Source organism: Pelobates fuscus, chromosome 3, assembly GCF_036172605.1.
Source record: "Pelobates fuscus isolate aPelFus1 chromosome 3, aPelFus1.pri, whole genome shotgun sequence".
Taxonomy (NCBI): Eukaryota; Metazoa; Chordata; class Amphibia; order Anura; family Pelobatidae; genus Pelobates; species Pelobates fuscus.
In genome coordinates, this window is record NC_086319.1 from 275,340,944 (window position 1) to 275,353,554 (window position 12,611).

Genomic DNA, 12,611 nt, shown 5'->3' on the forward strand with positions numbered 1-12,611 from the left:
CGGCGGCGGTTATCCCGGTCCACACAGGACTAATCCAATCTATTGCCAGAGCACAAAGCAACTAAGCAAAACCAGGACCCGGTCGCCCTCAACAAAATGGCGACGGCGCCCTGGCACAATGAGACTGCCACCACGCAATCGGCACTGATCTCTAACGCAGCAGACCACCTCATGCAGAGAATAGACATGCACTTCCAGCGATTCTGGGAAGCACTGCTGAACCGCCGCATAATCTTACTAGCACGACCGGGGGTGGAGGATTGGAGGGGAGAGAGCCGGAAGGCGCGGGAGACCCCCCTCGGGCCAAGCAGCACCGCACACGCCCGTCTCTCCTACTACAGGCCTACCCAGGCCGAAGGCCACTATGGCGCGACCCTGGGACATCGCCCACGCGGACGGAGGGCCCACCGCCACAGCCAGCAGCTGACTACCGGGACCCCCCGCCACTCCCATAGGGAGAGGGACCCGGCCCCACGTGGTCACCGGGTCCGTGGACAGAAGATGTCGGCCTTCTTACCGGCCTGGGGCTGGAGGGAGGACTCACCACGCTCCCGCCGAGCCGCCACTGCTGCCTACACCATACAGCACCAGCCGCGAGCAGCAGAACAACGCACAAAGAATTTGCAACCAGACAACACCCAGGGACCACGCGGCAACCACCGTGAACTTCCCACACGTGGGCATTGGCTAAATGTGGACAAATACCTGGCACAATCTACCATGGTACCGAACCCAGGCCAATCTTAGTGGACTGCCTCATATACTCTCTGGGTAACCCCCCTCCCCCCCCCCAGTATAAAATTGCCTCAATTAGTTAAACCCTTAAGCATACTAGATTAGGGGCGAGCTAAATGCCACAAATGTGTTCAGGGTTACAGATAAGCTTTCTCTTTGTGACACTCCACCAACAGGAGTAATCATTACCTTACAATCCTGATTCTCTGCAGCGAGTATACATAGCCATTGCTGATCACTCATCTACTGTTATAAACATTAGCTCACAAGAAATTTAAACAGAAATTTAATAATATAAAAAGCAATGGTACTTAGCTTATAAAGATGTATGACAGCCTCCCTAGGTCGCTACCCAAACAAACAACCTATATCATATATAGTGTTGACCAGAAACAAAGAAGATTCGGGATATGGCTATATAAATCTACAGAGAAAACATAAAAAAAAAATTGTTTTATGTTTTCTCTGTAGATTTATATAGCCATATCCCGAATCTTCTTTGTTTCTGGTCAACACTGTTATAAACATGTTTAACAATAGTCCTGTGTCATAGCATGCAAAGAGCAGAATATGAAGCCTAAACATACCTGCATGATAACTGTGAGCAAATTAGATATCCTGTTCATTATTATAGTCCTAACCTACAGTTATATCTACAAAAATGTGCATAGCTAGTATGTCATTTTACGTTATAATAACACTAGCCTGCCTATGTAATTAGCATTGCAAACCAGCATTACCTGAATCAATCATAGACTAGCACTGTACTGTTTAAGCCTGTTTACTACAAACATTTATTCTATACTATAAAAACTGTGCATGTTAACTTTATGTCCCGCATGTTAAGGGAGATAATGTCTGGGGACTGCTTTTGGGGCACCTCAGGCCTGTTTGTACCGTCTATATGCACTGCAAAAAAAAATTTGAATGCTGAATTTTCCCTTTGGGTCATCTAGAATTAACGTAGATCTATCAACGTAAGTGCTGAACACTTGCTTTCTCCAGGTCCAGGATACGAATCTGGAATATATTTGCTAAATACAGAGGATTGTTAAACATAATATTAAAGAATTTGGAATGTAACAGTTTATCTTTAAAATGAATCTGTCTATAGTGGCTTCTTCCCAGACCTTAATTGAGTTTTTGTGACCTTAATGAAGCCTGATGTCAAAGCTTGCACCTTTAGCCTGTTTAAACAGTTGAAGATCTGGTTCTTTGTCTAGTATCCTGTTTCTGCAGGATTATATTATACTTTAAAAAGTGCTATTAAACAGGACACTTCGGGCATCAATACTACTTTAATACATAGGGGTATGGCCTCGTAAAAATGTTGTATTTTTTCCATGCTCAAATCTTCATAGTTTATGCCTAAATTAAATTGTTTTCAGAACTTATAATGTGCCTTTTTGAGCTTAAAAAGTATAATGGGAAGATAAGTACCAGGAACCTTGGTCAGTGTCCTCTGTACTTTAGTTAGCCTTAAAGGGATGCAAGAGGAACCCAGATGGCTTCTTCTCATTAAAATAGTCTGGGTGAAACTGCAATATTTACATTACACGGTTAAGACTGCCTCTAGTGGCTGTCTACCAGACAGCCAAAGAGGCACTTTGATGGAGTTTAACTGCGTGAGATGACGCTGGATGTCCTCATTCTTTGCATGTGGAAAGCATTGATTAAATTATTTTTATATGGGAAAGCCTATGCATTTTTGGTGCTTGTCGCACAGGCACATTAGCTCCCCACTTGCACTGACGATGTGGAAGGCAGAGACAGAGCCAGCACCTAGAGACTTTGGCGTCTCAACAAGACAAGTGAATTAAAGGGTTTTAAGCATTTCTGACTTAGTTTGAGGTTGGAGAGCAGGGGCGCCTTAGAATTTTGTGCCTTCAGGCGCCCAACTTGTAAATCCAGCCATTCCCCTCCCTCTGGAAAAATGCATCCTTATCAAATGTATTCACAAAGCTCAGCCACTGACTGCACTGAATGAACAACAAAACAATTAGAAAGAGAGGACACCCAGGGAGAAATATAGTAAGGATATCACTACCTGTGTGTAGTTTCCTTGACTGCCTGCAACCAGGTTGTAAATTAAAAGCTGCTCAATCAGTGCTGTTGGGTCTGAGACTGTGCATACTTTTCATAAAGAAGTATTTCTACATGAAGGTTGTGGCTAAGGAGGCAGTCTTATGGTGCAAAATTCTGCAAATCATTTTTTTGTGCAAACACTACATCATTTTGAGCATGCAATGACATACAGCATATTCATATCATTAAATTCTTATTTGTGCCTGGATTATCCCTTTAATGTTTTTATCGAAAGAGTAAAATATATATTCAAAAAAGCATACCAGCAGGGGGCGAAGCCTAACCAAGAAACAGGAGGGACATTTCTGGTAGCTCCTGGCTTGGCACCAAAATCCAGCACAATCCCTCTGCTCATCAGACCCATCCAGCTCCAAAACCTGTGGGCATGGATCGGGGACCGTCCGCAGCATCCATTGATGCCTTTCTCATACACCCCAAAGCAGGGGAAGCTGAAACGCAGGTCTGGGGCCTACTACTCACAGGCGCCCGCATACCTCGAGGAGCACCTTTGCAAAAGGAGCCTGTACAGTGCTGCTGACACGCCTGACTGCCGCATCCCAACACCCACACATCTCCCGCCAGCAATGGGACAAAGATCCCAGAAGCCACAGTCCGGTAATAACCCAGAGCAACGGGACATCGGCACTTTCATGAGTCAAGTACCAACAAAAATGGCGACCACAGACGGCCCTGAAAACCCAAACCTCCCAACAACCCCAAATATGCCAAGCCAGACCCCCAAACCGACCCCAGCAACACAAGAGAAGAACAGACCAACTCCACAGACATACCTGGGGGGACAGCCCCTGCCACAAAGCAGGACCTCTATAACATGCAGAATACACTGCAGAGGCTCCTCACTGCAGACATGGCTACCCTAAAATCAAACATAAGACAGATCAATGAGAGGGCGAACGCAGCTGAAGGGGACATAGGAAAACTACGCTGTGAACTAACTGAGGTGCAAAACGCAATGCACAAAATCCAAACTGCACAGCACACCATGGCGCTATAAATGACCGCGCAGGAAGACAGACACCGCCACAACAACGTTAAAGTCAGAGGGGTACCCCCCACGATAACAACAGAGGAATTACCCCACTACGTGAGGAGACTCATTGCCACTCTACTACCTGCAGCTCTGGCCAAAAAGTTCACCATGGCTGGACTGGACTGCCTACCTACCATCACCAAGGCCTCAACCCCAATCACGGGCGATGTAATCATTTGTTGCTTGTTACCCCAAGACAAAAGCCACATCATGGCAGCAGTGAAGGGCAAGACCCCATTGTTGTTCGAGGAATCTAACATTGTACCAGGACCTTACCTTGGTCACGCTACAATAGCGAAAATCGCTGGCAGCCCTCACTAGCCACCTACGTTCTGCAGGGGTGGCATTCAGATGGGGGACGCCAAGATCCCTTCTTGTATCCCACAACAGAACTGTCCACAAGCTCTCAACAGAATCTGAAGCAGAGGCGCTGCTCCAGGCTCTGGGTCTTACAGACGCCACACCTGCCACCTCTACAACACCTCTTACCCAAGCCTGGGACCCAGAAGCAGCAGCACCATTCGTACCAAGAAACACACCAAGAACCACGCCAACCACCGGACTGATATGGGGGAAGACACCACTCCACGTTTGGAAGCAACCTGTAACAGATCAATATTCTGTATTTGTATTTTTTGCTTTAGTTCTCTCTGTTACCAAAATACTAAAATATGACCCTTTTGTTACTCATGTCTTACATCGCCAGGCCCTGCTGGGAGCAGTCTAAGCCCTGTCTCGAACACACACACACACACATTAGGCACTTCCCACCCTCCCCCCCTCCCTGATGCCCCCTAGGTTAGAGGCACTTACCTCTTTGGGGAACCAAATAGTCCTCCTGATACTACTTACTTCACCACTTTGGCTACCAAACGTTTGCCTCACATCCAATCCTCATGAGCTAAGAAGCTACAAACCAATACTCTACAACCACCCTCACGTCACTCATTTGTTACTTATAAGCACCCAGCATGTTAATACCTCGCATCCACTCACTCTAGTTAGCCTATAAATACTGCCTTAAATCAACCTGGAAGAGGACCACCGTCACATGACCCAAATATGCTAGAATGCTATGACTCCTCAACCAGGGCTACAACCCTACTATACTTATATAAAAAGTGCGTAATGTCCACAGTGATGTCACAGTGTCTTGCAAACTTTGTTAACTATATGATAAGTGTCATTATGTATTACTATGATTGTGCCCGTCCTTGTTGTTGTGGGGGCTTATGTACAACTCTCTGCACACCAAAAATAATAATAATAAAAAAAAAAGCATAACAGCTACTGTATTCTAATAATATATTAGTATTGGAAATGGAACAATACTAACAGTACTTCATCAAACCTACCAAGAAAAACAAACTTAGTGAGTTCTATTTTTTTGTTCTTTAGATGCCAAAGTTATGCATATCATTAAGTCAAATATCATCTCACCATCACAATCTTCTAAGTGTAGTTCAGATGATACCGGACACTACTAACAAGGCACAGTAAGTAATCAAAAGTTTCTTCTTCTAGGGTAATCTTTCTTAGTTTTTATAAAGGTGAACGGTCAGTCATAGAAATATGTATACATTTCAATTTTTTTAATTATAAGAGCAATCATTTGTTACATATGGGGTCAGGAGCAGACTGACAACTCATGAGGCCCCTGGGCAATAGAAGATCATGGGCCCTGCTTGTGATGTGGAATTATTAAAAATTATTATTGTACTTGTATTGAATTATTGTACTAACTCCATTTTAACCTTATATTGTGACAATCCTCCATTTTGTCCTCCTAACCTGACTTCTTCAAATCCTCCATTTTGTCCTCATGACTTAACTTGTTCATTTTAAAACTACCTTACGTGACTGAACTTCTCAACCCAATTAATACAGTAGACAAAGACCGTGTTTCCTACAAGGACAAGTACCAGGAGGTGCTGGCTACTCCTTAAGACTTGTAAGATAGTATAGTTTGAAGGCCACGAGAACACAGTAGTAATGAAATGTTCTATTCATAAGAGACCTTGCACCTGGACATGAGGCCTGATATCACTGACTGTGTAAAATGACGCTCAAGCCCCCCTTTCCACCGAGTAAACCTCATGCTGGGAAAGATGGCGCCTGAGCCTTCTGTCCACACCCTTGTCCAGAACAATACCACCTCCCGGTGGGAGGACACCTAGCTGGTCACTCAAACCCCTGAGCCAATTAATAATATTGGTGGGTGGACACGAAGTTAGTCACATAATGTTTAATCCAATCAATGATGTTTATTTGTTATTATCTGATATTCAATGATGATGTCATTTTGCTTTTAAAAAGATCTGCACAACTGTTTTCCAACCAGATTGTATTAAATTTTCTGAAGTGCTTTTAACCTGAACTCCATGTGTCAGTGTGAGCTTACTTCTGCGTATACGCAATTTAATCATCTCAGATTTGGACAGGAACAGATAGACATTTAAACATATTTGTTTATTTCTAAATTAATCTACATCAATTTGGCGCCCAACGTGGGGCATCGGGCTATGTCTGGCCGGTGAGCCGTCCTAAGGAAGATGCTGTTGGACGGGGGAATCCTGGGGGTAGGAAGGGAGACTGATCACCTCCAAGTACACGGTAGAGACTTCTGCAGAGCCACCGGTATGTTCCGGCCCCTTTGATTGACCCGTCCACGTGTCTGTGACTGCTTCCCGGGAGGACATCAAAGACAGGTAATATCTTGCCCGGTGTCTCGTTACTCACTTGTTTACCTGCAATTTTAGTCTATCTGTTGCCTGGGTGTGTTTGAATTGTGTTTGAATTGTTTGCCTGTTTCCCCATTTTGAGATAAAGGGGGGGTGGACCTGCAGGGGATTTGCCTGGGGTTCTGTCTTGCTTGTTTTCCCCTTTTTGGGATAAAGGGGGGTGGACCTGAGGGGACTTGCCTGGGTCTTCGGTTTGTCTGTTTATCTGTTTGTATTTTACCTCTTTTGGGATAACGGGGGGTGGACCTGAGGGGATTTGCCTAGGTCTTCTGTTGCCTGTTTTACCCCTTTTAGGAACCACGGTGCTGTGGTTGTAGGGAAAAAGGGGGGTTGACCTGTGGATGTGTTCCTGGGGGTCATCTTTTCCTGTTTAACTCTTTTAGGAGCCTCGTGGCTGGGGCTGTAGGGAAAAAGAGGTGTGTTGGATCTGTGGAGATTGTGTAGACTCATAGTTTCCTGGGGATCCTTCTTGTGTCACTTTGATAGCCTAGCTAGCTTCTCTGTGCACGTTACTCTGCTTGCAGAGTGGTGGTACCCTCCAGCTTTGAGCGCTGAGCTGGAGCCATTCCAATTTTTATTTTGTGGTGTGTGAATTCGGGCAGGCATTGCTGTCTTCATCACCACGGAGTAGTGGGACTTATAAAGTGGGTCTTTATAGGGGCACTACAAGAGTGAGGGTAGCGCAGACACTATTAGTGGGCTGCTGTGACGAGGGAGGCATATGGATTTCGGACCGGTGTTAGTTGTTATCCTTGGCCGTTGGTAGTAAGATACTACGGGATTGAGGGAGGTGACTTTGGAGTAAGCACACGAGTAAAGGAAAGGAATTACTGTTGATTTCATTTGAACTGTGATGCATGCACTGTATTTCAACTGTATTGTTGTCTTGTCTGTTTAATCAGGAGTCTCATGAACTCCTGTGTCTGTCTCTAAGGATTTCCTTACCTTTTTATCTTTTCTACACTTCCTATACTATTATACTATCCTCTACTATTTCTCTTGTGAGAGAAGTGATTGGTCACACACTTCTCACCCCACTCCAATCCGTGGCTACCACCTCGGGTACACGGAATTAGTGACTAGTCTGCGTTTTGGGAAGATGCACTTGGAGGGACCCACCCTTTCTGAGTGGCAGCTGACCATTGTAGATAATCTGTTTAATCTTCTTTCCCCTATATCTGGGATGCCTGTATAGGAGGGGAATGGAACAGGGTTAGGAAAAGCCCAATAAGGGCTGGCTAGCGCGTGTGATCTAGTTGAAGATAGAGATTGCTAAAGTGTGTAAAATTGCTGTGCCTTCATGTGGTAGATTACTGACAGAGAAGAAAGCAAGCTTACTGGTACAGAGTAGCAATGCTATTCAGCAGGAAGGTAGGGTTGAGGAAGAACTAGATCACAAAGGGTTAAGAATGTATGTATATTATAATAATTGTTTTTTGTATTTTGTGTTAGCCATTACCCTGGTAGAGGGTGGGGGTTTTGTATTGAGTTTCACTGAAGAGTATTATTAAATGTTGTGTTTTTGTGTCTCTTTGCTTTTGCAATAATTGTAACGTAACTGTCTTTCCAGCGCTGACATGGTTAAAAAACTTCATGCTGGCTCTCTCCTTGCCTTCTGTGAGACGCGAGGGGGGAGAGGGAGGGGTGACATTCCTGGTTTTTCAGTTCTGCGTTCAGTAAAATTATTCAGAAACTAATAAGATTTAGCAACGGAACAAAGTATTTTCTCCAAGACTGTTGTATAAGATAAGGAGTCAGGGATGTAGCTCAGTGTTTATTACGAAGATTAGGAAAGTGAATCTGATGCAGGAATAGAGAATTATTTGGACGAGTTAAAAATGTAAAGGCAAGTGTGATTTGTTGCATTGCTATGCAATGTGGATAGAGGGAATATGCAAAGTTGTTAAGCTAGATTGTGAAGAGGAAAAGTGATTAATGGCTGTAGGTATATTGTTTGCATTCCGTGAGTTTATTTATTTATTTTATTTATTTATTTTCCGCCCGTGTATTGTGTCATGCTCATCCTATCTTAAAGACATGCTGTCTTCCTTAATTCCCATATATTATGAACAAAAAGGTTACGGTTACTAGGATTATCCTGCTATTAGTTTCCCTGTGTCAGGAAGGTGTCTGTGACAAGTATTGGTTAATATGTAGATAGAATATATATGTCTATCGTTTCATGTATAAGTAACAAGTGTGTTTTAGCTTTGTGTACAAAGATTGATAACATGCTGAAAGAAGGGTTATCTTAAAGAACATTTACTAAAAGAAAGTTCTAATAAACCAAGATTTCTTGAACAAATGAATAAGCCAAGTTTAAAGACTGACTAACATAATTTTTGTTGTAAGCCCAGATATTTTATTATTGCATATGCGTAGGAATTGAGACTTTGGGCATTATAGTATATTAATTCTAGATCTGTTACTAGCAGCAAGTGCTTAGCCTTATGCCTATCCCACGCATGCTTAAAACACTTCTACTGAGTTAACCTCTACCACTCCAGTTGGAAGGCTATTCCATGCATCCACTACCCTCTCAGTAATGTAATACTTCCTGATATTATTTTTAAACCTTGGTCCCTCTATTTTTGAGACTATGTCCTCTTGTTATGGTAGTTTTACTTCTTTTAAATATAGTCTCCACTTTTACTGTGTTGTTTCCCTTTATGTATTTAAAAATGCTTTTATCATATTTCCCCTGTCTCGTCTTTTCACCAAGCTATACCTGTCAAGATCCTTTAACCTTTCCTGGTGAATTTTACCCTGCAATCCATGAACCAGTTTAGTAGCCCTTCTTTGAACTCTCTCTAAGGTATCCATATCCTTCTGAAGATATGGTCTCCAGTACTGTATCCAGTACTCTAAGTGAGGTCCCACCAGTGTTCTGTACAATGGCATGAGCATTTCCCTCTTCCTACTGCTAATACCTCTCCCTATGCAACCAAGCATTCTACTAGCATTTTCCGCTGCTCTATTACATTGTACATTGTCATCAACAGCCAGAAACTGGAGAACAAGAAATGTGAATCAATGTATAGCCATTTATAAGCTTAACAAAATCTCCATTATCTTTTCCATTTATTTTGCAGAAGGCAATGTTATTTGTCTATTTTGTATGTTTTAAAAATACATTATCAGTGAAGAGTAGAATAAATTTTATCCCATTTACGAGACATAAAATTGTGATAATGTATATTTGTGATATAAGTAGAAATTACATTTTGAGATGTTAGATATAAATTATTAAATTAAGAACTAGAGTCAGGGATAGCGTCTGTCTCCGCGGGCACAAGACCCCGTGTGGAGAAGTGGTGGGCAAGCCATCATGGGCCACCCATGGGAGTGAAACGTTCGAGGCTTGTGGAGACAAGATGAGCATGTTAGCCTTTTATTATTTTTCTCTAGGGAAAGCATAGGGCCAGTTAATAGTTGTTGTACATGGGCTATTTGCAGCCTCCATTGCATTTCTACCTAGTCTTGATTTCTGATGTCTCCTCCATTGCTACATCACCTGTCTGCTCCCTTACCTGCCCACCCCCGCTTATTCCTCCCACCGATCCCTCCCCTTCATCTGCAGTCCCCCACTTTCCCCTACTGCCCCTCCCTCTACTCCACCTTCTCCTCCTCCTACTCCTCCTTCCTGCTCTTACTCCTCCCCCTCTTCCTACTCCTCCCTCTACTCCACTTTCTCCTCCTACCCCTTCCTCTACTCCACCTTCTCCTCTCTCCTCCTACTTCTCCTCTTCTCCTCCTCCTACTCCTCCCTCTACTCCACCTTCTCCTCTCTCCTCCTACTTCCCCTCTACTCCTCCTTCTTCTTCCTACTCCTCCCTCTACTCCACTTTCTCCTCCTACTCCTCCCTCTACTCCACCTTCTCCTCTCTCCTCCTACTTCCCCTCTACTCCTCCTCCTACTCCTCCCTCTACTCCACCTTCTCCTCCTCCTACTCCTCCTTCCTGCTCTTACTCCTCCCCCTCTTCCTACTCCTCCCTCTACTCCACTTTCTCCTCCTACCCCTTCCTCTACTCCACCTTCTCCTCTCTCCTCCTACTTCTCCTCTTCTCCTCCTCCTACTCCTCCCTCTACTCCACCTTCTCCTCTCTCCTCCTACTTCCCCTCTACTCCTCCTTCTTCTTCCTTCTCCTCCCTCTACTCCACTTTCTCCTCCTACTCCTCCCTCTACTCCACCTTCTCCTCTCTCCTCCTACTTCCCCTCTACTCCTCCTCCTACTCCTCCCTCTACTCCACTTTCTCCTTCCACTCCACCTTCTCCTCTCTCCTCCTACTTCTCCTCTACTCCTCCTTCTCCTCCTCCTACTCCACCTTCTTCCCTATCACTCTATCCGCTACTCATTCTTCCATCTCCCCACCACCATATCTGTATCCTTTATATGCTTCCTCCCTTCTTATTCCTTACCAATTTCCTCCACTCATAGACGACTCTGCCTCTACCTGACAACATTATATTTTGAAGAAAAGTTGCTCTGGCCACTCTTCCGCCACTTCCCAGGGGGGAATACCACACTAACGAAAAATTAAAATTATTCAGACATGAAAGAACTGTTTTGGGCACTCTCAAAGAAATAGTGCGGTCCTGACCCAGATTCCCATGGAAGTAAGACACCTGTAAGGGAGGTGGCTGTCCCTCATGTTTTTTCTACACTAAGTCCCCAGAAATCTCATGAAAGGAACCTGACTCATTAGAACAAAACATGAACATTCAATTTACAGATCTCTACAGAGGGGGGTCAGCAAGAGAACTGTGAATAGAAAGACAAATACCCCCCAATCTCACACAGAAATAGGTGAGGAAACCTCTTCTACTGCTCCTCATGGTTGCTTTGAACAGATGAAAGAAGAAACAAGACACCTTTCAACAGAGCATGCAGTAGCTTTACCAGATCCTGACTCCACTCTGTTTGCGGATAAAGAGGAAAGGTACCATACTGGATTTGCTGTTGCTACAGAAGATCAGGTACGTCAAGCACCTTCACTTTCCTCACTCACATCTGCTCAAGACGCTGAATTGACAGCCTTCTCAGTGGCATACAAAATGCCTGAAGGAAGACATGCCAATATCTACACTGACTCAAGACATGCCCTGGGTGCAGCACATTATTTTGGATCAATCTGGAAGATAAGAAGCACCACTCAGCTGACTAAAAGCTGCCAACCAAGCCACAAGTGCACCAAGGGAAGTGGACAGAATGGTGTCCGCTAAAGAAACTTCTATACTCACCATGTAGATCCTACCTACAGATCTCAAGCTTCTAAGAGAATGACAAAGCAGCTACTGACCCTGAAGAAATACAAAGCTGGAAAAACAGAAAGGGGCAACCCTTGAAGACGGGCTGTACTCCAACGCTCTTAAGCTCTGTTTACCCAAAAACATGTACTGGGCAGTGAGCCCATGGAACTTTATACCTATCCAAGACCCTCATGAACTCTTTGATCTCTAAAATACTCCTAAGCACCTAGCTAACTCTCAATATCCCTTTCAAGAATCCAGATGACAAAGAGCTACTGGGTCAAATATGCACTAGTTATCATAGACATTTTGTCAGGATGGCCAGAAGTCTAGCCGGTCATCAATGTGACATCCAAGACCATATACCCAGTAGTGCATTGTGAAAGTTGCAGAGATCACTCAGTGGATTCATTGTTCCAGATTCAAGACTCTCTCTGCAACATGAGAAGTGACATTTGTTGATTTTGACACACTTTTGACTCTAAAGAAAAAATGACTTGTTAAATAAAAAGATACCAGCAAGTAGGTGTTTGATGGCCATAATAATGCCTGACCACCTGCCATCGATGGAAAGCCGAGGACCCCAAAAGGAGACCTCGTGAAGCTAAAAAGATCCAAACGCCAAGCTCCCTCAGGATTATTTGCCCATCCTGAGTTTGTGGTGATATTAATATTGACTAAATGATCCGAGTCCACCTACGCTGATGTAGCGTGGGACAGGTTTAATACTACAATGCATAAGCAAAT

General features: G+C 44.0%; 1 protein-coding gene across 1 annotated transcript in view; it reads left to right on the plus strand.

Moving 5' to 3' along the window:
- Positions 1-12,611, plus strand: part of FAM178B (family with sequence similarity 178 member B) — a 958,733-nt gene that overhangs the window by 545,873 nt on the left and 400,249 nt on the right. Inside the window, exon 10 of the mRNA XM_063445563.1 lies at positions 5,270-5,367. Within this exon, the coding sequence (XP_063301633.1) occupies positions 5,270-5,367 (98 nt within the window). The remainder of the gene's footprint in view (positions 1-5,269; positions 5,368-12,611) is intronic.